The 24351-nt window shown below is 57.9% G+C and overlaps 2 protein-coding genes across 5 annotated transcripts; one reads left to right on the plus strand and one right to left on the minus strand.

The window, feature by feature from the left end:
• Nucleotides 1-283: 283 nt before the first annotated feature.
• CUTA (cutA divalent cation tolerance homolog) lies at nucleotides 284-10537 on the plus strand. 2 transcript variants are annotated; one of them, XM_075772204.1, is made up of 6 exons: nucleotides 284-556; nucleotides 3386-3534; nucleotides 7198-7257; nucleotides 8508-8553; nucleotides 8909-8958; nucleotides 9524-10537. In XM_075772204.1, the coding sequence occupies exons 1-6, from the start codon at nucleotides 476-478 to the stop codon at nucleotides 9624-9626; spliced, it is 489 nt and encodes a 162-aa protein (XP_075628319.1). In that variant the 5' UTR covers nucleotides 284-475; the 3' UTR covers nucleotides 9627-10537. The 2 variants fall into 2 exon arrangements, with proteins under 2 accessions (XP_075628319.1, XP_075628320.1); XM_075772205.1 differs by lacking the exon at nucleotides 7198-7257.
• A 1231-nt stretch (nucleotides 10538-11768) lies between these two features.
• Nucleotides 11769-22042, minus strand: PHF19 (PHD finger protein 19). 3 transcript variants are annotated; one of them, XM_075772171.1, is made up of 15 exons: nucleotides 21814-22042; nucleotides 19760-19960; nucleotides 19429-19510; nucleotides 19220-19315; nucleotides 19045-19145; nucleotides 18781-18929; nucleotides 18326-18421; nucleotides 17978-18046; nucleotides 16621-16741; nucleotides 15490-15557; nucleotides 15229-15399; nucleotides 15073-15160; nucleotides 14719-14804; nucleotides 14496-14591; nucleotides 11769-14186 (listed from the first exon to the last, which is right to left on the minus strand). In XM_075772171.1, exons 1-15 carry the CDS (start codon nucleotides 22006-22008, stop codon nucleotides 13835-13837), a joined length of 1971 nt encoding a protein of 656 aa, XP_075628286.1. In that variant the 5' UTR covers nucleotides 22009-22042; the 3' UTR covers nucleotides 11769-13834. The 3 variants fall into 3 exon arrangements, with proteins under 3 accessions (XP_075628286.1, XP_075628287.1, XP_075628285.1); XM_075772172.1 differs by lacking the exon at nucleotides 21814-22042 and adding an exon at nucleotides 21322-21479; XM_075772170.1 differs by lacking the exon at nucleotides 21814-22042 and adding an exon at nucleotides 20694-21217.
• Nucleotides 22043-24351: the final 2309 nt, after the last annotated feature.

The raw sequence follows: 24351 nt of genomic DNA on the forward strand, positions 1-24351 counted from the left end.
GCTTCCCGGCAGCGTGTGTCAAGGAGCACGGAGCCCCGGCGTGGGAGACCGACACGAACCGAGGGGCACCAGCCAGCGGCTCCGAGCCCTGAGGCGGCGCTGGGGGGAGCCCGGTGCACCCCAGCGCTGACCCTGCGGGGAGAGGTTTCTCTCTCGGGAGCTCCGGCAGCCCCGACGGCACCGGGGGACCCGTTTGTCCCGCTGCGCCTTCGGCCCCGCTTCTGGGGGCGCCCCGGCGTCCGCCCACCCCAGAGGGGCTGCGCGGCTGCTCGGGCTGCGGGCGGCACGGAAGGGTCCCTGGGGAGGCCGCGGCGGGCTGGCCCCCGGGCTGGGGCGGGCAGGCGGGTACCGGCCCGCAGGCAGCCGGGGAGGACGAGGAGGAGGAGTTAGTGCTCGCTGCGGGCAGGCTGCCCGGCTCGGGCAGAGCAGGTGGAGGGACGGGAGGGGACGCGGCCTCCCGCCCGGCCCCGGGGAGATGGAGTGGCTGAGCCAGCGCTGCCCGCTGCTGCCCGCTGCCCAGGGCTGCCCCCGGCCCGGCCGCGGCACCTTGCTGCTGGTAAGTGGGCACCCTGCGCGCTGCCGGGGCCGGCTCCGGGGGGGGGGGGGACGCGGGTGAGGCGCTGGGGAGAGCGGGGTATGCGAAAAAAAAAATAAAGGAAAAAATAAGGGGGGGGGGGGGAAGGAAAAAAGTAAAGAAAAAGGGGGGGAAAAAAAGTAAAGCAAAAATAAAGACCAAAAAAAAAAAAAAGTAAAGCAAAAATAAAGACAAAAGAAAGCAAAAAAAAAGAAAAAAAGCAAAAATAAAGGCGAAAGAAAAAAGAAAAAAACAAAGCAAAAATAAAGACAAAGCAAAAAAAAGAAAAAAGCAAAAATAAAGACAAAAGAAAGCAAAAAAAAAGAAAAAAGAAAAAATAAAGACAAAAGAAAGCAAAAAAAAAGAAAAAAGAAAAAATAAAGACGAAATAAAAAAGCAAAGCAAAAAAAAAGAAAAAAGAAAAAATAAAGACGAAATAAAAAAGCAAAGCAAAAATAAAGACAAAAGAAAAAAGAAAACGATCATGCGGGAGGAATGTATTCTCCGTCGCTGCAGACAGCAAAGCGAATTTCTCAGGAGGTGGTTGGTTTTTTTTTCACTTGGGCCGAGGAAGCTCGCAGCCTACTCAGGATTGCCACAAGTTGTTTGGTTGTGGTGTTACCGACGGAACCTCATCAAAAGTAGGCAAAAAGTCCTAACGTGGTAATTTTAAAGCCTAAAGCTGGTTTTAGTTCATCAAAGCCAAGGCAAATCTTGTGGAAATCTTAGTCTCTCTAAACTCAACCATCATTTCGCTGGTCAGTGCTTTTCAGTGAAATACTTAAAATCTCACAGCAGGTTTTTCAATTCTGTGCACTGTAACATTTTGGCAGTCATGAGTTTATTCGGTTTATCGGGTAGGAATCCTAAAGCTTCACTCATTTGCTTTTGCACCATCCCTTGGCAAATACCATTATTCTGAAAAAAAGGGGGTGGGGAGAGCTTTTATCTTTCTCTTTGGAAAAAAAAAAAGAGGAAAACCACCCAAAAACCCAAGAGTGATCCCTCTTGTACTAATATTTAATCACAAATGTTTGTGGGGCTTTCCTCATCACATGCGCATACATCTCCAAGAAGATTAATGATTGCCATGCTGAACAGGTTGGATTTTTTTTTTTTTTTTTTTCCTGAGCAGGGAGCATGATTACATTCTAATCTGGAAAAACAGGTACACCAGCATATCTCTGTTTGGCTTGTAACTATCCGAGTAGTCTCTGGGATTTGTTGCGTGTATTTGTTAAATGGCTTAGTGGGAAAAAAGAGCAGAAAAGAAGCTCTGAAAATTATTATGAGAAACCTTGTGATAACAAAGAATATTTCCCCAGATGGACTGGAAAAGAGGAGACAACCAATATCAGTCATTTTCCACATGGAAACGAATTCTTGTCTGTGTGGTGACAAAAGAGATTTTTTTTTTAATTGAATCTTTTTAAAAAAAAAAACCTCTGACATTGTCCCTGTAATGGGAGGTTTTTCAGAGGACAAAGGAGGGTGGAAATAAAGGGAAAAAAAGGAATATATTCTGAGTCTTATAAGCATTTTTTTAATCACTGTAGTTGAATAAGGTCCAGATGCTGTTTATTTCAAAAACAAGACAAAAGACAAAGAGAAGAGCAGCTGTGCAGAGACAGCGAGCGCTGCAGCCCCGGGTACAGGCACCATCCTTCAGCTATTACTCAGCACACCAAATTAACCTTGTTATTCCAGCAACGTCCCCGCTGAGATAATTACGTATTTTTACGTGACTGTGTTTATGGCATGGGACTACAAAGAGCAGCTAAGAGGCTTGCCAGGAATAGCATCTAAGGTACAGCGAAACCAACTTGTTGCCACTGCGCTGCCAGTCCGTGGAGAGAGCGTTCTTGTTTTCTGCACCCGGCAGAGGCAGCCCTACAGACCTGGGCTGTGCCCGTTCGGATTGCTGTGCCCAAAAGGAGCCAATTCCACTGTCCTGTCAGTATCAGATAATTAAGATGAAATGAATTTAAACCCTGCTAAAAAAGTCTTATCCTCCCCTGCCTGCTGTGTGAGTCTGTGTCGTAGCCCGGCTGGGCCGCACGGCATCTCTCAGTAGAAGAGAGAATCGTCCCAGGCTGGCGGGGCGGGAGGAAAGGAGGAAAGCTCTCCGGGTCCCGGCACAGACTGTGTTACCCCAGGCTTCCCGTGGCTCCGGTCCCGCATCAGGCTCCAGCCCAAATCTGTTTCCCACATCCAGATCCCTACCCCCACCTGACATACCGCTCTCCTTCCCGCATCCCCGGGGAGCAGAGGGTCCCATCCCCACCATTTCCCGGAGAGGGGGACATGCCTCAGCCTGGGCACACAGCCAAAGGATGGCTGCAGGATGTGTCCTCAGAGGCAAGAAGATGTGCTTGATGTGGGAGCCATGCCTGGTGGTTCCCTTCTTGTCCCTTTTTGCAACAGAAATGTATTTTACCAGAGACAGTCGGTGACTTACCTCCTTGTTCTTCTCCGGAAAACCAGTCCTGGCTGCTGAGGCCGTGCAGTGGGGTCTGTAACCCCCACGGGTCTGGGGTGTGCCCTGCCGCAGCACAGGTCTGGGCAGCGTGGTACAGCCTCCAGATCTGACCCTTCCTGCCCCAGCACTCAGCACGGTACTAGATTGGCCCCTTTGGAGGGGAATGAATCTCCCTATGAACGTGTCTTCACTTAAATTACAACTACCATTACTGTGATCTTGAAAGAAAGAAGACTGGAGACTTCTCCTGAGCCACAAGTAATGTCAATGCTTAGTTTTACAAAAGGCAGTATTTCACCTAACATCACTCAGACATATATTTTGCATTTTAGGTGGTGACTCTGTCTTTGCTGATGTACCCGGTGCTGAGGAGTCTCGCCCTTCAGCTGCACTCTGCCGTCACCGGCAGCTACATCTCTGGGACCCACTCCATTGCCTTCATCAACTGCCTCAACGAGCAGATTGCCAGGGATATTGCAAGGTACAGAGACGCTTCCCCTGCTTGTCTGCTTGAATCATTGGAAAGCAGCTTCTTGTGGAAGAAGAAGCTTCTTTCCTGGTCCCTCGAGAGGAGCTGTACTGCTCTATACCTTGCACTTCTATCCGAATGCTGCTCCTTTTCTCTCACGCTCGCTCTGTACCGCATACCCGCTTACCAAGAGCTGTGCTTTCTAAAAGAAAGCCTCTGAACTCAATGCCACAGGAAGTTTCGAGCCAATTCTCAGTTTACTCTGCTGCCTTTCATTGTCAAGACCCATTTGAAAGCCATGGCCCTAAATCTCCAGGTCCTCAGATTTAGAAGATTTAGGGCTCAGAAGCCCCAGCCCCATGTTCTCTGATCTGCCACAGTCTTTCTCCTTCTCTAGAACAACACAGGTAACAAATTCCAGGAGAGGTGTTTATGGAGAGGGACAAAGCACAGTACGCTGCCATGAAAATAAATAAAGATGAAAGTGGTCCACAGCAAACACAGAACAGGCACTTGTGAGGTACCACCTGGAAGCCTGCACTCTCTTTACCTTGATTTTTTCCCCTCTCTTTTAATGTATGAAATACTTTGCATGATATTTTGCATGCAGAGGTTGGTTGTTTTTTTTTTTTTCACATATTCTCAGTTCTAGACTCAATAGATGGTTTGTTCAAAGTACTGAAACCGTGTTGACTGGGGAAATGTTTATGATGGACCATTAAGTTTCCTGCAACACCTCTTGCGCTGTTTTCCCTGCTGTTTGCCAAAAACTCCGGCTTCTGTAAAGTGCTCCCAAACAGTTGGTCAGGAACTGACAGGCTACTGAAAGGGATTTTGTTTCACCTTAAATACTGCAACTGTTTTAAGAAATTCAAGTAGAATAATATCTGTACTGCTTGATGTCTTCTGAAAAAAGGAGTAACTGTACGTGGCTGGTGAAAAGAGCCCTCAGCTCCTGGAAATGCTTCATCTTAACAGCTTTGCAAATGTTTCCCACTCTGCTCCTTACCTTGCAGGGAAGGGAGAGGAAATAAATCACTGCCCATTGCTGAGATATATGTACTTTGATTGTGTTTTTAGTGGTGGAGTAATTATTCCTTTGTTCTGGAATTTGGGGGACTGAGCCGTGGTTGTAGAGGATGACACAGGGCTTCTACACTCATTTTCCTACACACCTTTTTCCTGTGCTGCTGTGCTGCTTCTTCCTTTACATTGCTCGCTGGAGCACTCACTTTGATGGATCGAACTGCAAGGAAATTTCCTACTCTTTTTAAGGAAGAGAAGTTCTGTGAAAGCAGATTAGCCACAGGTAGAATTCAGCATCTGGCTTGTTTGTGGCGTCAGTTCTAACCCGGTTTATCTGGATTACTATTAACTTAAAACCCTCAGAAGAAACCCCCGAGTCCACGCAGGAGATCTAGTCTCTCCCCGGTGCCTGCCGCGAGTTGACCCCTTTGGGCTGGATGGCGTGGCCGCTGCACCTCACACAGCTCACACCCGAGCAGCCTGGCAGCCTCCGGTTCTGCCTTAGATTTGTGCGTATCATATTCTTTGCTTTTCTGCTTATTAATATTTCATCTGTCTCAATTCAGAGCCTGTTGTGAGGCAGGGACAAAGCAGCACACATTAAGTACCCAATCCAAAGATACCATGTATTATGCAGATGTTTTCCACAGATCATGTTCAGCTTCTTATACTGTTTCCCGTTCCCATGGTGGCCACTTGTTTCCGCCTAGCTCGCTAGAACAAAGTTCAGGATCTCAGTTAGGATCAGACTTTATTGGGGCAAAGCAGAAGGAATTAGAAGGTACTCACCCAAATCAAAAGGTTCCTGCGCTAAAGTGACTTGGAAGTTCCAGGCACCAAAACCAAAGTTATTTGTGCCATGTGTTTGACATGACAAACGCAGCGGGGATATCTCCGCTCAGGCTGCTGCAGTTTGTTGGTCTACAGATTAACTCAAGATGCTCTACAAGCATTAAATGCCTCGAACTGGCTACACATGGTGAGAACAAACAACGCGGAGCCTCCGCAGATGGCCGTCCTCTCAGGCCACGGGGCCTCTGAGCCATCGGCAGAGAGACGTCCGTCTCCGTTGCCTTGCCGTGCTTAAACGTTAAACCCGATCCCACCAGTTAGCTGGGTCCAGGCACTGGTTCTCCAGTGCGCTGCTGGAGCGGCAAGATGTTGTAGGATCCTTGGGGAGGGCGGCTTTCCTCCCAGCGCCCGGGCTGCTCCCCATTCCTCCCTGCGCTGCAGCAGCCTGTGCAGCCCCACGAGGGCACCTTTGCTTTGTGCTCGTAGTTGCAAGGTATAAACTTCTACAAACGGACAGAGAAAGCAGGGCTGCTGCTGAAGAAGTGCAAAGGAGCTTATGCACATTCAAACAAGAGCCCAGGTTCCCGTCCGGGTCAGAGGCCGGGTTGCAAGGCACCATGCAGTTGCACATTAACGCCTTGGCCGGGGTATCTTTGGGTCACAGCTGGGGGGGGGGAGGCACCTCTTGTGCTCCTTCTGCTCGTCTTCGGGGGCACGATAGCCAGCGACCACGGCTGCCGTGTTTTTACACTTCATAATGTTATCTTTTTGAAAGCTGAGAGTTTCTTGTTTTGTAGTCACCTCCAGGCTGTATCATACCCTGGATGTAAAGATAATAAATTTTTAACTTGTTCTGAGGCAAAAGCATTCTGGGGAGCATTTTGAGTTGGAGCGGTAGTTAATTGGAGTGGTTTTCATTCTTTAGCTCACTAAGGGTTAATTTTTGCAGGTTGTGGAATTGAGCCTTCCAGTATCTAATACCTCCTGCCTTTTCTGCAGTTCAGGGTCATCTAGAAGTTATATGTTTGCATTGTCAAAGCACTCGGTATAAAGTGGTGCCTGGTGACGCCAGTGTTAAAGAAAAGCGAAGGTGAGGTCACTAGTGCAGCGCCTTTAACGGAGCTGCCTGCAAGAGGGACGGGGCTGCCATCTCTGTGAGAACAGCCCAGACATTGCTGTGGTCAGAAAACACAACATTTGAGCTAGTTCTTCTAAAAATCCACCCTGAGATTGTTTCAATACTCTTTAATCACTTAAATATCACTTCTGCTGGCAGACCCAAGCAGCTCTGCAATAACAAATCAGCCCACAACTAAAGGAGGCAGCTGGAGGGAAGGAATTTGGGCTTCAGATTTCTAGGACCTTTTGGGTAGAAAAACCTTGATGTTGTTAATTTAACAAGATCCACATTTAGCCTGTTGTGCGAGGAACAGGCACAGTTTGACAGCATAAATGCACGACTGGGAGACAAACCCCTGGGCGCCCGCCCCGGCCCCGGTTCTCGCAGCCCCGGGGCTCAGCCGCTGCCCCGGTGTCCCCACGGCAGGACGGGCACAGGGTGACGCTGGGCAGGGTCCTTGCACCGTGCGAGGCACGGGTCTCACATGCTGCTCCGGGCCAGGAGCAACACCAAGCCTTCCTGGTTGTGGGGACAGTCCGAGAGCCGTGCCAGGAGGAGCTGGTCTGGAGCAGCTCGAGGTCACCTTGGCCACCTTTGCCTTAACCCCAACTCCCCCATCTCCAGTGTCAAAGCTGGTGGTCAGGGGCAGCACGAGGGAATGTCCCCATGGCTGGGGGCAAGCGCCGAGACGCAGCGAGCCGGGGACAGGCGCTAACTCCCCCTCCTGTCTCACCCAGGGCCATCATGGATAAGAAGCTGGCTGCCTACGTGAACATCCTGCCGAAGAGCTCGGCCTTGTAAGTTGGGCTGAATATTCCCCAACGGAGGAGGCGAATCCAGGCTCCCGGGGGGAAGGAGGAGACGGACACCCCGCGGCCCCGGGGAGAGGTGGCAGTTTTCAGAAGGCTGCTGGGTTGGTTTGTTGTTGCAGATGGTAGAGACGATCCTCAGCCGTGCAAAGTGCGCTAAGCTTATTAAAGAGTGCAGATGCTCCGTCTGCCGGGGGGGACCATTTATCTATTGGTTACTTAGCTACATGGAGATCTAGCAAAAAGCAAGGTGATTTATGGTCCTAGGACATAGCACTGGTTTTTAGAGGATCTAAAAGAAGCAAAGATAGGGACCAGAAAGAGCCTTTACATTATTAAGGAGCACTTTTGGAAAGGAAGAACAGTATCTTTGACCTTGGAATATGACCAGCCGTGCTCTGCAGGTGTCCTCAGCCATCCACACAAAGGGATTGCACTTGTTAGAGGGGTTAAAGAGCAAAGCCCCAAAACAGCCATTTGCTCGCAGAGGCACCCTGGCCTGGCCCCCCCCATCGCAGCCTCCCTGCAGGAGGGGCTCCTCACAGTGCACCCCCCATAGCCCACCCGAGGCTGCTGAGCTACGGCACACGCAGTAATCGCAGTAACACCCTTCTTCCCCTCACGCTTGGTTCCCTGCGAGCCACAGCGGCCAGAGCCGAGTTGCTCATGCACAGCCCTGCCTGCACCAGCTGGTTTCTCCTCCGTGCCCCACGCAGGAGACACCACGACGCCTCCGAATGCCTCCTCGCTCAGGAACCCAGCGCGCAGATGAAATCACGATGGCCTTCTGTCAACATAAATGTTTTGAAAGGTCATATCTGACTCACGAGAAGTACATCTCCTCTCCTGCAGGGAGAGAGGGGAAAAAAGCAAGATGCTGCCGCGCTCAGCATCCCAGTTGCAGCCACGCCACGGTCCCTGCAGGCACCGGTCCCCGGCCGCTGCTTGGAGCAGGACCACCACCACATGACCCCCCACGGCCACCCCAGTCCCAGCTCCTTTGCCCTGCCATTCCCCCTGGGCATCTCACTCGAGGCTGGCACAGCCAAGGAGGCTCTGGTCTGTAAATCCAGGGTGCTCAGCCACGTGCACAGCAGGCTTTTGAGGCCAGCGATGCGTCTTCAGCGCCACTTTGTAAAGGAACGGCCACGTGCAGAAAGCACCGAGCGGGGAAACAACCCCCCCAGGGGAATCGGCATCAGCTGTATTTGCTGATGCTTCTTTTCTTTTAAATCTAGGTATTTCTGGAAGGGGGAACTGGAAGAATCCACTGAAATACTGCTGGTAAGTGACAATTCCCCACATCACAAAAATCCCCATCCCAGGCAGCCCCAGCCAAAAGGGACTGCAGGGTGGTTTGGGGAGGGTGGCACCAACCTGCCCAAGATTTGGGACAGTACCCAGGGACCACGAGCACCTGCCTGCGGGCATGGCACTGGCAGCTGGGGGTGGTGGCCTGGCTCAGCCCCTCGTCCTGCCACCACAGTGGACATTGCACGGGGGAAGAGCCCAGGAAGGGCTCCTATTGCACCGCTGGCCATGCTGGATGGGTGCAGTGGAACTGCACGTACAGGATTTCTCCATCCCTTTTACTTCTCCCTTGTTTTTTGTTTTGTTTTGTGTTTTTTACTCTCCACAGTTAGTGAAAACAAGGACATCCAAAATAGGCGAATTGTCTGACTACGTCAGGTGAGGCTCTGGTTCTGTGGGAGGACCGGGTTTCCAATCCAAGGTGGGCTGCCGTCTCCTGCTCAGGCTGTAGGAGTCAGGTTCCTTGAGCCCCCTCCGACCCGGGGTGGGGGGGGTTAATCCCGGTGTACCTTGTGAGCCAGCAAAACTCAGAGATGGCATCAGCAGAAAAGAAAAGGTTGGCGGAAATATCAACTGTTGGGCTTCAACCAGCCCCTCCGTACGGGGTACAAGGCGGGATTCCCCTCGTAGCGCAGGTTGTTCCCTGGCTGCCTCGGGGCAGGATTTCCTGCGTTTCCCAAGCAGAGTGGTGAGCACAGCCAGCTTTGGGCCAGGGCCCCTGGCAGTCAGCTGCTGGCTGTGGTAAACCCTAAACTCAAAGCAAAATTCTCACATGGCAAAAAGAAGATGCGGGTGCTTTGAAGTCAGTGGAGAGCGTGGGGCAGGGCTGGTGCGCACGGCTGGGAGTGGAGACCTCCGCTTCCTGCGCCTGCGAGCGGGAGCGGGTCTGTTCTGCTGCGGGGCTGTCAGTGACACTGTTCCTCTGCATCTGTTTCCACTTTAGATCCATCCATCCCTTTGAAATTCCTGAAATCATCAGCCTGCCTGTTGACCAAGGAAACCCTCTCTACCTCAAATGGATAGGGGAAAGTGTCCCACAGGACTAACCGAACAGCCAGCACCTCCCTTTTGGGACTGCTGAGCCGTGCTGGTCTCCCTGTGTAGGCAGGAGTTATAGACACACGGGGAGGCAGCTTGTATTTTCACGGGTTTGCTGTAACACAGAAGCTTGGGATTGGAAATTTCATTTGCACTTCAAATATCCCCCCCTTGGCCTGATCCTGTGCTCCACGGAGCACCGAGCAGCCCAGAGATGGCGGGGCCAAAGCAGGGCAGGGCTCCATGCACCAAGGGCTGTTGCAGCATTGCAGATGAGGAGACAGAGATGCTCAGGTCAGGACACTGCAGCATTTGGGGGCTCCCTCAGGCCCCCAGCAGCAAGTGCCAGCTGGTAGCCACGACCTGGCAGCCCCCGGCAGCCCCTCCAGCGCCATGCGTCCTCGCAGCCTGCGCCTGAAACCCTGCCTGCCCCCCCCGCTCCCCCGCAGCGGCTGTCACAGCATCCTGCCCCACTCTGCCTCCTGCTTCCCCAGCCCGGAGCCCGCAGACACGCCGCAATGCACCGGCTCACGCCCTCTCCTGCCGTCATGCGACGTGCTGGTTTGAGTCTTACAAAATCCAAGAAAACGGCAAACTTGAGCAGATGCTGCAAGCATTTACCAGGAGCCGCAAGCAGCGCAGGCGCTGACCCTGCCCTGCCTGCCGAGCCGGGGAGAGCCGGGCTGAGCTGGGCAACGTCCATCGCCAGTTCAGGGAAACCACGTGCCAGCAGGACCAGGGCATCGCCCGGCTGCGGGGCAGCACCGTCCTGGCCCTGCATCCCCTACCCAGGTTCGAACCAGGCCAGGTTTCACCTTGTGAAAAGACGCTCATGTTAATAGTTTAATGGTATATAACTTATGGAATGATATCAAGTTATTTATGTGACTGGGAAGGGAATAAACAGGAGCATTTCGTACCTGGGCAGGCTCACGTGTTGTCGCAGTTTGTGGGCTCAGCATCCGCAGTGAGCTGGGCAAGAGGAAGGGCCCGTCGTGGGTTTGCAGCGACTCTGTCCCGCCCGATGCCGAGCGATGCTCCGCTGGCTCCCACCTGTGACAATCGGGCTTGTGGAGAAGCGGCACAGGCGCTTTGCAGGCACGGAGAGCTGTGCCCGCACGCTCGCGCGGCCCCATCAGCTGTCAGAGGTAGCGTGGGGAAGGCTCACAGGCGCAGGAGAGAGAAGATAAGAGGGGAAATGGTCTGAGGTCTGAGAGCAGGAAACTTTTCAGTGCTAAATCTGAAGGAGCAAGACCCCAGCTCAGCACCCTGTCTGGCAAAAAAGAGCCAAGCACACGAAGCAGCAGCAGCACCCCCGGGCCAGATCTGCAGCACCCAAAGCTGAACCTTGTTCAGCCCCTCAGGGCTATATTGTGCAGTGGCAAGTTTGGGAGGGGCCACGGGGGACCTCACCACTCCGTGGGACTGTGAGCGAGGGCAGCCCCTCTTGACAAAACCCAACGCTGCTGGGGGCGTCCCTGTCCCCCGCTGTCCCTGCACCCCGCTGTGCTGCGCCCACGCTCACCCCTTCGCGTCCTTCTGCCGTTCTCGTGCTTCCCAGCAGCGTCTCTGGCCAAGGGCACACCTCACCCTGGCACGGAGCATCGTGGCGGGCACTGGGCGCACACTGACCCCCAGTGCCCAAACTCAATAATCCTGACGCTACAAAGAACCAGTGATGTTAAAAAAAGAGACTTTTTAATTTTACATCAGACATATTAATTACAACTTGGGTGTAACAAGAGTTGGTTATTACAAGCAGCAACCTGAACTCATAAATCTTTAGAAGGTGCACAGTCATTATAATATCTATTACAGCTAATGCAAAATATACTCTGCAACAAAAATATTTTTGAAGGCTGCACATTCCATTCTCCGCAGGAGGCCAGGAGAAAAGAGGGAGAAGAGAAGAGAGGAGGGGAACCAGGGCCACGTGTGGTGGGTGCTCCCACGAGTGCAGTGTCCATTGGGGCATCCCGTGGGAATAACCCGGCTCGGCCGTGGCACGGCTCTTGGCAGCCCCCAGCCCCTCAGGCAGCAACTCAGACAATAACAAGGGCTTCAGAGGCACTCGTGAAAGGGAACTACTTTAAGCAATCCTTTGGTGACAAGCCAAGGCAGGACGGGGAGTGACCCCGCTGGCTGCAGGAGCTGCACCCATCCCTGCCAGGGACAGCAGGTCCCAGCAGCACACCGCCCAAAACGACAGGGCCATCCGGAGATGGTCCCTCCGGATGAGCTGAGATGCAGACCCCGAGGGTGCCAAGCACCTCTCCCCAAAGCGCATCTGACCCCGCTCGGCTCAAACCATCTCATGGCTGGCCCTGGACAGAGCCTCCTCTCCCAGCCCTCGCACCGCACAAGCGGCCAGCAGCTTCTCCACCGAGACACCAGCTGCACGACCCTGGGCAACTCCTCGGGAAGGAGTTAAAATGCTTTTACCTGCCGAGCCAAATATTCACACTCATAGGATGGGCACCGAAGCAGTTCGTGCCTGGCCCAAACCAGGCGGGTACATCCCAGGGCTGCAGAGAAGCTGCTGCTCCGCACCACAGCCCTGCAAGAGGCATCATCACCTCACAGCCATACAATGGTCTGGTGCGTGCTAGATGACTTACACCATCCAGCAAATCCCCCTTCAGGGGGTTCCACTACATTATTTTGGCAGTAGCTGAAGCAGGAGTTTGTTTTTAAGGACCATGCTCTGGCCTCTGGTTTGCAAACATCACCTGCTCGCTTGTGCTGATCACACTGACAAATGTTAAGTACTTTTTCAATAAAACCACCTTTTCAATTCACCCTGCGGCTGGCAGATCTCTCAAGCACACGTAGGAACGATGGGGCTGTGGGGAGGGGGGGTGCTGATAGAGCAGGACCACGCAGCCCCCCTGGCATCGCCACCCTCCGTCCCCATGGGACAGCCACGGTGGTGATGGGGAGAGACGAGGAGGACAACACTAAAAATATATACATCTCTCTCTTAGAAAAAAATCTAACAAATATGTCTGATGATATTAGATTTTTTTTAAAAAAGACAACTGCTTTGCTCCTGAACAACCTGGCAGTATTGCTTTAGTTGAAGAAGGGGGCTGTTCCTCCTCTTCTGCAGACAAACTCACCCGACGCACTCACAAACGTCGCCATTACCCCAGTAACAGAAAGCGTGGCTTCCCTCCAGCGAGGCACAGCCACGAGGCCATGGGGATGGCCGCAGGGACCCCGGTACGACCCCCTCCCCATGCCCCCGCTGTCCTCTTCAGCCTTTTTGGTTTGTCTGCTTGTTTGGCACGTTCAGGATGAGGATTCCTGTGGAAATAAAGGCCTCGGGCTCCAGTCTGTGAAATGCCCGCGGTGGTTTTAAGGCAAAGGTGTATCTTTTGGCTGATCTCTTCCAAGACCGTGATTGTCAGAAGAACAGGGAAGCAAAGCTGGTGTCTCATCACACGCCGTCCAGGTCGCAGGACGACAGCAACCACCTATGCCTGCCCCGTGGCCGCAAAAGCCGGCTGCACGTGGGCTGGTTACAGGGCATTTTCCCCTCATTTAAAACAAATCGCATTCCTTTAATGAATGGATTGAGGAGGAGGAGGAAAGCCCCGTACACCGGCTCTGGTGAGAGCTGCCCACTGTTTCCCACGGGCGCAGGGACGGGCTGTGAAAGCACGGCTGGGGGAGGTGCTTTTTGCTTTCGCAGCAGGACCCCCTCGATCTGCTCTGTAAGGCTTGGACGTAGGGACGGGTCAGGGTGCGCCAGGCACCGGCACGATGTCCGTCTGCACGAGCAGGTTGCGGGGTGCCCCCCCAAGAGCTTCCCCAAGGGGTGCCCAGCCATGCTGGGGGGACCCGTCTGGAAAGGCCAGACCCCCTCATTGCTCTTACCACCACCCTGATGGCGCCTCGGGCTCGGCCAAAGGCTCCATCCGGAGAGCGCAGCCAGGCCACGCTCTTTGCATATACACGGCCAATAAAATAACAACTGTTAAAATGAATAAAATACAGCGGCAAGGCTGCAGGATTCACCCCCGGGCAGCACTGCTGACGGCACCGGCTCGGTTCCTGGGGAGCTGGCCCCAGCCGGGACCCCCGGCATGGAGGGGTCCCAGCCCCCCCTCCCCCCTGCAGGCCAGCGCTCCTCCTCCGCTTCACGGCGAGGGTTTCCCCGTCACCCCGCTCTCCTCTGCTTTGGCTCCGGGAGAAGTCTGGGGGCTGGCGGGGCTCAGTAGGGGGTCGTGCCTTCCCACTCCACCAGGTACTGCACCTTCCCCTCCAGCGTCACCCGCCGCGCCAGCACCTGGTACTTCTCGCCGCAGACCAGCCTGCCCGCCGCCCCGAAGTAGCTGCTGATGGAGGACTTGAGGTGGGAGAGTGAGGAGTCGTCCTCACTGATGCTCTCAAAGGTGTGGCTGTCGATGCCGTCGTCCGGGCGGTCGGGGCCGCAGGCTACCTCGCTGCCCTCGGGGGTGCCCCCGGCCGGGCGCCCGCCCGTCTCCCCACCTCTCCTCTTCACCCCCGCCGAGGCGTAGGCTGGTGCTGCCAGCTTGCGCTTGCGGCTGCCCACGGTCCTCCGGCTGCGAGGGAGGGGACAGAAGAGGAGTGAGGGCAGCACCCAAAGGTGCCCCCCACCGCGCTGGCTGTGCCCGCTGCCCTGGAGGGAGCACGCCGGGAATTCGGGCTAGCCCAGCAAGGACCGACGGCTCCGACCCTCCGTGCCCAGCGAGGAAGCGCCGCTCTGGGACCACCAGCCCGTTTCGGGGGACAGGGAGGAAAGGCTCCCCCGATGCATGCGGGACATCCCTGTGCCAGGACATGTGGGTGCTCACCCCCCTGGCCGTGCCACCGCGACCCCTCTGGAAGGGGGCGAGGGGCGCAGCCCTCACCTGGACTCGTAGGAGAGGCTCGTGGTGGCCGAGCCCGAGGTGCTGGCGGCATCTGTGGAGTCCACGTCCGATAGGAAAGTCTGTCCCGAGCTGGCACTGGGGACGGGAGGCAGCGTCAGCCCCAGCCCCGGCCGGCCCCCCGCCTCCCCAGCGCTGCCTTCGCACTCGGGCGTTTAGACCACCCCACCTTGCCGCCCACACCCCCGGGCCCGGCCACACGGACCTTTTGAGGCTCTGAATTTCATCCAGTGTGAAGTCAAAGATGCTGGCCAGGTGGTGGTTGGTGCTCCAGGCGGAGGTGAAGTCACTCTGCGCCACGAAAACACACCCGTCACCGCCGAGCAGAGCAGTGCTGCCCGCGGCCCCGGCACGACCGCGCTCCCTTCCGCGGCCCCGTGGCCGCCGGGCAGCGGGTTGGCACAGAACATTTGCAAACCCCAGGGCGAGGGACGGGGGCCGTCCCTGCCCACGGGAGCTGGGGAACCTCGTGGGGAGCCCCAAGGACGGGGCAAGCGGGGTCCCACCCGACCGCCGAAGCCCGGGATGGTCGCGCAGAGGAGGGGGGCAGAGGACTCACGCTGGGAATGGCGTCCTCCAGCAGGAATTTGGCCCTCTTGCGCCGCGCCGCTCGCCGCTTCTGCTGCTGGATCTGTCGCGGCAGCAGGCTGCAAAGCAAGGGTGGGGTGAGGCTGCCGGGTGTTCGGGGGGTGCCCAGGTGAATTTGGCCACTCACCTGTCTTTATGGACATATTTGCTTTTTCCCCTCTTCTTCAGCTCGCAGGAGCCGCTCTCGCTCACGCCGGGGGCTTTCTCTGGCAGCACCTTGCTGGGGGGGTTCGGCGGGACGCGGATGCGCAGGCGAAAGATGCATTTCTTTTTTTTGATTTCCTTCCCACACAGAAACCTGAGGGGAGGAAACGGCCCTCAGCTGGGGGTCCGCAGGGGCGTCCTGCATCCCGTCCTGTCCCCTCGCCCCGCCGTGCCCGGGGCTCACCTGCTTTTATAGCTGTTGAGTGCATTGAGGAGGTGGGGGCCGCGCTCAGAGATGGGGGTGCCCGTCAGCTGCGGAGAGACGGCCGAGGTCAGGCAGGGCTCGGCGCCGGCAGCGGTTATGCAAAAACTAAACAGACGGGGGAACCCGAACTCCGGGTTTCAGCTGCTGCCCAAGGTCAGGGAGCCAGGGACGCCAAAGCCCAGAGCCACCCGGGTTTGGCACCGGCCGCCCTTGGTGCAGGGGAGGGAGGCGTCCGCGGTCTGTCCTGACATGGTGATGGGTTTCCAAAACGCCTCAGTGTTAGCACTTCTCACAGCTCTAGCTCCGACCAGGAAACTTGTCGGGTACAACACCCGAACAAGAGGAAACCCCAGCGCAGAGGAAGGTGATTAAACTAATTTCAAGCAGGAGCGCTGCACGAAGCGGGGCTTGGCAGAGCTCATCGGCGCAGGGCTGCTGGCACGGTGGCACTGCCGACATGCAGGAATGGCCCTTCCCGCCATTCACCCTCCGCCTGCCCCAGCTGCGCCCCAGACCCAGAAAAGGTCCCTCGGCTCTGCCCAGGGCCCGTGCCCGGGGGTCGGCATCGCTTCCCGGCTCACGGAGCAGCACCCTCCACTGACAACGCTGCCCGCTGGGGATGCCCGCTCTGACGCCTACCCCGGGGTGGGTGAACAGCACATGGGAGATGCCGCGCGTTCCCAGCGGGTGCAAACACCCCAGGCGGTGTGCTCCTGCCCACCCGGAGATACCAGGCAGGTGTTTTAAAGCTCCTTCCCCACGAGGGACCGGCCGAGGAGCAGCCGGCTCAGGTCACGGTGAGTGGGCACTCCCAAAGCTCCAACCCCTTCCCAAGAAGCAACACGCAAACGCACCTCGAGGTTGGCAGCTGCTGAGAGGAGAAGCCGACCGACCCAAGGGGCAGGCTCCCTGCCCCACCGTTGCGCCGCGAGCATCGCCCTGCGCCAGCCAACCTGCCCCGGTCTCGGGGACTCGACTGTCACGGGGAAGGAGGATCCGGTCCCTCCCAGCCAGGGCTTTGGGGACAGCCATCTGTGACTTACATCCCTGGCAGCACCTCTCCCTCCCCACGGCTGCCCTCCAACCCAAGCCTAGGCTGCGCGTTTTTACCTTCCCGAGCTGCAGCGGATCCCAGTGGTGGTTCACGAAGGCCAAGATCTCCTCGAAGTCAAAGTACTTCTTCTTGCTCTGTACACCCAGGTTGTAGAGGGCGAGATGGACGACATCCACCCTGCAGGCGCAAAGCGGGTGAGAGGGTCAGCAGCCCACCCTCTCCCCAGCAGGATGGTACCCACCACGATGCTCTGCTCCACCAGTGCCGCTCGAGCGCAACCCCTGGCACGGTCCTCCCAAAACCCACTCGATGGAGGCTGGGACCATTCCCACACCTCACAGGGGAAGCCACCCAGCCCAGAGGTGCAGCCTGGGGGATGCAAAGCCAGGACAGCGTCCCTTGAGCTTTGGGGAGGGGTGGAACACTGCCCACAGCTGGGGGGAACCCCAAACACCGAGACCCCCAAGCCCAGAAGCCGAAGGACACGCCGCTCCCAGGACAAATGCCCAGTTTTCCAGATTTTTAATAAGTCCCAGACGTGTGTTCCTGCTGCAGTTAGGTACTGGAGCTGGACAGCTCTTACCCACATGAAAATAAAACTATTTTAACAACCCAATCTATCCTGTGAGATTTTACACTTGCGTCTCTGAAAATGAAAGCCAAGCAACATATCCTGCAGGATTTCCCTTATTCTTCTTCCAGCCTGCGGCACTGCGCTGCTCAGTGCAACGTCCCCGAGGCAGCTGCGTCCCAGCAGCTTGTTAGCATCGGTAGCACGTCCAACACGGCCGAGCTCAAGGGGAACAGCAGGGAAAAGCTGGGCTGCTGGCACTGTTAATATACTTTATAAAGTGCTTTCAGACCATCAAGGTACGCCAGAAGGTACTACCTGCAAACTTGTATTTAATCACAGAATTTGATGCCGTGACACCCGATCGATTTTTGCAGTTATCTTCTGGCAAACCTTGTACCTTGGCTCTCGGACAAACAGTAGGTTTGGGGCACGTTGAGAAACGGCTTCCCTGGGAAACAGGGCAAGGGCAGGAGGAGCAAAGCCCCCAGCTCAGGGCTGGGCTGTAGCACCCCGGGGACCAAGCTCCTGCCTCGGCCGGTCCCACCGGCTCCCCGGTGCGAGAGCCGGGCTCTGCTCTTGGTCTGCAGGCAAGGAGCCCTTTGGTAAGGCAGGCTGGGCTCCCGGAGAGCTGGGCCATGGAGACAGGAGCAGCCGGAGACTCCACTCCCCACCCCGAGCTTCGTGCCCACGCTGGGATGAGCGGGAGATGCTCTGCGAACTTGCGCTGCCAAAACCCGGCTCTGGGGCTGGCCCCAAGGCTCAGCAGCACCAGGGACCAGCCAGCCCAGTGCCACGCGGCCACCCCAGCACATCCCAAAGGAGCCGGGGCCGTTTCTTACCATCTCAAGGGCAGGCGCTTGATGTATTCAGGCCCCTGGTTGCATACGGAGCAGAAGAACACATAGAACCTGGAAAAGAGCGGGGAGCAGAGCGCTGGGGGGTAGGGATCATCCCCGCAGCCCCGCAGGGCCTGGGGACAGGTCGGGCTGAGGACAGTGCTCTGGGTGCCAAGGGTGACAGCACGGCTGGGAGGAGCAGGGCTTTGCAGGACGGGACCACCCGTCCGCCCCCGGGGCAGCCGATCTGCATCAGTGCCACAGCCGGGTCGGGGAGATACAGACTGGGGATGTGTCCATGCGTGAGCCCCCCCAGGAAGCCAGCTCTGATAAAGTCTGGAAGGGACATACCGGTCTCCGAACATCATGGGGTCACTGAGGCACTGGGTGCAGGCTTCGTGGAACCACTGCCGGCAGCGGTAGCACTGCAGCATCTTCAGGTACCACCTGGGGAGCGAGAGGAGGAGGGTGATGGCATGGGCAGCGTGCAGCAGCCACCGCCCTGTCCCGCTCCCAGGCACGGATGTCCCAGCCAGGGAGAGAAAGTCTGGCCCTAACTTGTATTTTCTGCAGGCACCGTTTGCACCGTTTGCAGTTGGGTGCAAACGGTGCCTCTGGGCGTGAGCAGAGACCCGCATGGCAGAGGGCAGCAAAGCCGCTGGCCCCGGTGCAATGCCCTGCAAACTGGGGACTTCTCTCTTGGGGGAAAAAACTCCCCAACCTGATCTCATCTGCCTTTGCAAATGCTTTTCCCCACAAAACCAAATACGACAACCCTCCCAGCAGGCAGGCGGGCGGGGGCTTACTCGCCGGGGCCCCCGCAGTAGCAGTAGCACTGCTGCTGGTTGGTCCGATGTGGGGAGTCCCACTCGAGCAGGTCGGGGTTGTAGGACAGCACCATCTTGACGGCTTGCAGCGTCTTGGCAATGGCTCCCTTCTTCAGGGCACCCCCCTTCTGCGGGACCAAGCGGGATAGGGGTCAGCACAGTCGCCCGGGGGGCCACATCCTGCACCGCCGCACCAAGGGCGGGCAGCACGCAGAGCTGGTGACCCCAGGCAGCCCCACTCACCCGCACGGCCAGGGCAAATATGCAGCGGCGGCAGAACCACGGTGTCCCCAGCGGGCTCTCGCCACCACTCGCCACCGGGACGTGGCACTGCTGGTGATAACCTGCGGGAGGGCTCGGCATCAGCACCGCTGGGCTGGCCAGACCCTCACCCCCAGGGCGACGCCCCTACACTCACCCAGCCCACACTTTCCGCAGATGAGGATTTCGTTCATGGGGCCCGACGTCTTTCCCAGGCAGATGTTACACTTGGGCTCCTCCCCGGGGATGCCGGCTGCGGGACAGGGATGGCAGAGTCGGAGGCGCGCGAGACACAGCCACCTCTCCGCGGTGCCAGGAAAGACCCTCCTGGCCCAGGGGTGGGAAAGGAGGATGGGCAGCACTCACCATGCTGGATGTCCTTCCAGAGGACCCAGTACTTGGAGTTGTCCTCAAACGTGACAAGGCAGCTCTGCTTGGAGCCACTCACCTGCAGGGAGAGAGCGGGAAGAACCGCCGAGCATCAGCTCCATTCCCAGCGCTTCCCTGTTCTCCCTGGTGACCAGCCCTGCCTCTCGGGGCTGCGGGAAGTCGGGTTTGGGGTGTGACACCCAGGGGCAGAATGTCAAACTGAAATGCCCCGATGACCAAAGACGCGTTGCAACCCAGGCCAGCACCCCTCTGAGCCATGAGCCAACCCAGGGAACGGCGCTAGCTACGCTTTGGGTGCCCACCTTACCCTTTTGATCTTTCCGAGGTAATAGAGCCCATCGGTCCAGCGGCACAGCACGTACTGCCCCTCCGTCAGCTTGATCATGAGCTCGCGGCAGCTGCTGCTCCTGCGCGCTGAGGCAGCGGCCGGCGCTTGCTGGACACGACCTGCAGCCCCGTAGACATCCCGGATGATGGGGTTGAGCTTGGCGGTCTCCATCAGCAGAGCCTGGAGGTGACACACACGCTTGTCAAATCACGACACAATGCATCCGTTGGCCAAGCATCGGATCCCGGAGGGTTTTGCCCAGGAATACCGAGCGCGGGGCTGGTTCAGGACCCACGAAATGAGCCAGGTTTGTCCATGGGTAACTTATGTGAAATCAGAGGGAGCAGCCACAATCTTCGCTACTCTCGAGGAAGAGTGAATTAACCTCCAACTGCCTCAGCTCCCACAGCACGGAGCCACCCCACTGCAGGGCACGGGGACACGCCACAGGCCTGCACGGGCTCGGGCTTGGGAAGGGGCGGCTGAGGGATAACAGCTTCAAATTTAAGGTGATTTTTAATTCACAATTTCCTAGCAGTTTCACAAGCTCCCAAACCACTGCTGCACGCGCGGGGAAGCGGCAGCACTACGTGCAGCGAGTGAAACCGAGCAGCCGAGCTGCGCTACCGTCAAGGTCTGAAGCGCACAGGGCAGACAAACCGCGCTCGGCCGGCAGCGCCGACCCTGCAGCCTGACTCGCAATCCTTAACAGACATCAGTAAAACAACGTAAAAGTTACTTTCCCCCCCTTTGCGCTCCCGTCACGGCAACACGTGTGACCTCACGCCGCAGATCACAACACGAAACCTCACCGTGCTGTAAGCAACACAAACTCCCTCTGCCCGGACCGTGCTATTAATAACACCCCCGTTTCCCGAGAACAGCCTGGATGGGCAGGAGCAATTAAACTTACGGTAAAGCGGGGGCAACCGGGAAAAAAAAAAAAAAAAAAACAACCCACCAAACCAAGAAAAAAAAAAGCAAAAGTGAGCTCCGCCGGGACCGGGGCTGGCAGGAGCCGCAGCAGCGAGCTGCGACATGTCACCCCGCAGCGCACAGCCGCCAGCGCGGGTTTTCGCGTGGGGAGCGGTGATGAAAGCGGCGGCAGCTCCGCGCCCACCCAGCCCCGGGGAGCGCGCCCGGCGGAGGGGACGGGACGGGGACAGCTCCGGCCGCTCCGCGCCGTCCCGTGTGGGAGCTCCCACGCCGCTCCCGTGCCGGGCAGCGGGACCCACCGGCCAGCGGCGGCGGCGGGGAGCACCGAGCCGCCCCCCCCACACCCCCCCCGTCCCGCCGCCAGCCCCCGCGGTAGGAGCGGGAGCGGGAGGGCGGCGGGTCCGGCGGCACCTGCCGGGCGGGAGCAGCCCCGGAGCGGCGGCCGCGGGCCCCGCCGCCATTGGCTCATTCAAAGGCGCTGCGGCGCCGGCCGTCCCTCCCGCCCCCGGCCCCGGCCCCGGCCCCCGCCGCCCCGGGCGCTTCCCGCCGGGCTGCGCCCCCGCCGCCCCCGGGCCCGGGGCCCCCGCGGCGCTCGCTGCCCTTACCGCCGGGCGCTGCCCGTACCGCTGGGCCGGGCGCCGCGCCGCCCCTCTGCCGCCGCCGTCCCGGGTCAGCGCCCGCCCGCCCGGGGGCCGCGGCGGGGAGCGGCGGCGTGCGGCGGGGGCAGGGCGCGGGGCGCCATCTTCCCGCGCTTCCCCCCGCGCCTCCCGCGGGCATTGACGTCCCGCTTATGCAATTAGCGCGGGGCCGCCTCCGCCGCCTCCCACGGCTCGGATCGCATCGGCCTGGCACGGCGCGGCCCCGCCGCACGGCGCGTACCCAGCCCCGGTGCCCCCGCGTGTGCGCGCAGCACACCCCCCCCCCCCCCGTGCGAGAGCAGAGCACACGCGGGGGCGAGGGGTACCGGCCGCTGCCCCACGTAGGTACCATCGCACCCCAGAGTCGCGTGTCCCGTCCCGTCCCCCCCCCGCCCCGGGGCACCCCGCCACGCAGCATCACCCCACCCACCCACCAGCACTCCGTCTGCACCCACGCACCCGGGACGGGAGTCGGCAGCGGCACCCAGCCCCAGCCACGCACCCACAGCCCGTGGAGAGGGCAGCGGCACCCTGTCCCCCACGCAGGACACCCCCCTGCCTGCCCTCCCCCCGGGCGGTGGCTGCAGCCAGGTAGGGGCATCCCCGGACCCCCAGGACCGGGGTGCGGGCAGGGGTGCCCCGCACGCGCGGCATTGTCCGGCGCGAGGGAACAATCCGTGCTCGTCGGGATTCCTAGAAACGGGGGTAGCCTTTCTCTGAATCTCAACAGAGAAAATCAATCACTGCAAATATGCTTCGGTCAGTGCCAAGAAGAAATCTTAAGGATTTGCTGTTTGTTGGAAAGTGCTGCCAAAAAAGAAATGTTTTCAGGCCTGCTCAGGCAGCAGAGAATCTGATTCCTGGTGTAGGATCTGGGCCAAGCACAAGCAGAGTCGATATGAATTTTATTGCCTGTAATCGATGAGCTCTGCGCAGCACCACGGGGCAGCTTCCCCCCGTGCTGGGGTTCGTAGCACACCTGCAAAAAGCTTACGCTGCAAGTGAGCAGCTCCCCAGGGCATCAGGAATGAACGGCACAGTGCTAAATGCCTTTTAAACACCTTTGTGTAATTCTGTCGTCTTAGAAATATTTTTTTTTTAATCAAACTTTTCCACAAAACATTGGTGTCTGAGCGTTCCCCGCACTGCGACTGGCCCTCGGCGGTGTGCAGGCGATGCCACGCGGGCGAACCCGATGGGAAACGCAGTTCCCCGAGCGACGGGTACCGTAACGCTGTTCTCTTTGCTTTGCCGTTCTCTGTGTAAGGCAAAGCCCAGCGCAACACAAAGATGGTGGCAGGCAGGGGCCCGACGTGCCGTGCCATGCCGTGCCATACCGTACCGTACCGTGCCATGCCGTGCCGTGCCACGCCTGGCCATGCTGTGCCTATGCCTGACTGCCCAAGCCTGGGCCCGTGTTGGCAGAGGTTTAGGCAACTGAAAAAAATGGCAGCTCATTCCCCCGGTGCGAAACACCGTTCTTCGCCTTCACGGGGAACCTGACGCATCTTCAAAACAGTCAAACGACCAAAATCTGCGGTGAGTCATGATGTGTTAGCCATGAGTCACCGCAGGATTAAAATAACTCTTGCACCATAACTCTCCCCCTGGACAGACACCGCTGCTCGCTTCGCTGCAGTTGGTGGTGCTGGGTTTGACCAAAAGCAAGTCATTCACTGCACTTGCAGAGCGGCACTCCTGTCCCCACGTGGTGACGGTGGAGCAGCAAACGGGGACACGCTTGCACCCTCCTCCCCAACCACCATGGTTTCTGTTTGCAGCATCTTGGTCGTTTGCCACAGGAACGCGGATGATGTGACACGTAGATCAACCACTGGATGAAGTTCACCACGGGTGTTAGCAGGGATAACCTGACTGAAAACCCTCCAGCACAGAGAGGGCACCCCAAACCCGGCACCTGCAATGGAAAGAGCCCAGTAACATTGCCTTGGAAAAGTCCCAAACAAAAAGAAAGAAAGAAAAAAGGAATTTGAGATGCATCTTCTATCTCCTAACACAAATGAAGCCACGCGATCGCATTTAACTCTGGTTTCTTTGCAGGTACTCCTGCCACACCATCCCCATCGAGCCTGGCCCCAGCTCCCCTTGCAGTGAGGTACTGGGTGCTGCCCTCTTCCTCTTCCATCTCCTCCTCCTCCTCCTCCTCCTTCTCCTCCTCCTCTGGACACCCACCCAGCTTTTCCTGCACACCCCTGGGGACTCAGGGGAGCCGCTGGAGATCCCATTTCTTTGGCACCGTGCAAAGGCTCGTGGCCCCTGGCAGATGCCGGTCCGGGGCTGCTGGCAGCGCCTGGAGCAGGCACAGTGGTCGGACACAGCTGAGTGACTGGTTTCGCACCAGTGGGGCTCCAGGGACCTCGGTGGGATGACACCTGACATGCTCCGCTGGGGAAGGAGCACCCCACCTGGGCCCGTGCCAACGTGAATATTTCCGTGCCGCGCTCACATCCCCAGCTGAAGAGACCTCGGTGCCCCGGCGTGCGGAGCCGGCAGAAGATGCCGACCTGCTCTCTGTGCCAGGTAAGCAGGGAAGCCCCGTTTGAATCAAGTCGTTAGAAGCAGACTACTCTGTAAGCAAATGACCAGAAATGAATGAGACCCCAAGTGACGGTGCAAAGCCGAGTGCCGGCGATCCTCCACCCTCCTCGGCCGGGGAGCGGGGCCAGCGCGGGCTCCCAGGGCAGGTCCCTGCGGCTCCATCCCCGCTATTGAATTCCCAAACAAAACCAGCATTTGCAAAGCCTTTGAACGGAGCCCCGGGTAGTTAACTGCTCCGACACCCACATTTCATCCTTAAAAACTTTTAGTCGTTCCTCCGCACCCTGTACTTGCAGAGGTGGGGAAGGCGCTTTCCCGCTCACATGAGGACGGAGCACCCGGAGAATCGTGGCTCAGCCTGGCCGGGAGCCGGCGGGAGCCCTGGCCGGAGCAGAGCCTGCGGTGTGTGCGGGGCGAGCAGCTCCCGGCGCTGCCTTT

The sequence above is a fragment of the Balearica regulorum genome, chromosome 20 (genome assembly GCF_011004875.1).
Source record: "Balearica regulorum gibbericeps isolate bBalReg1 chromosome 20, bBalReg1.pri, whole genome shotgun sequence".
In the NCBI taxonomy this organism is placed as follows: Eukaryota; Metazoa; Chordata; class Aves; order Gruiformes; family Gruidae; genus Balearica; species Balearica regulorum.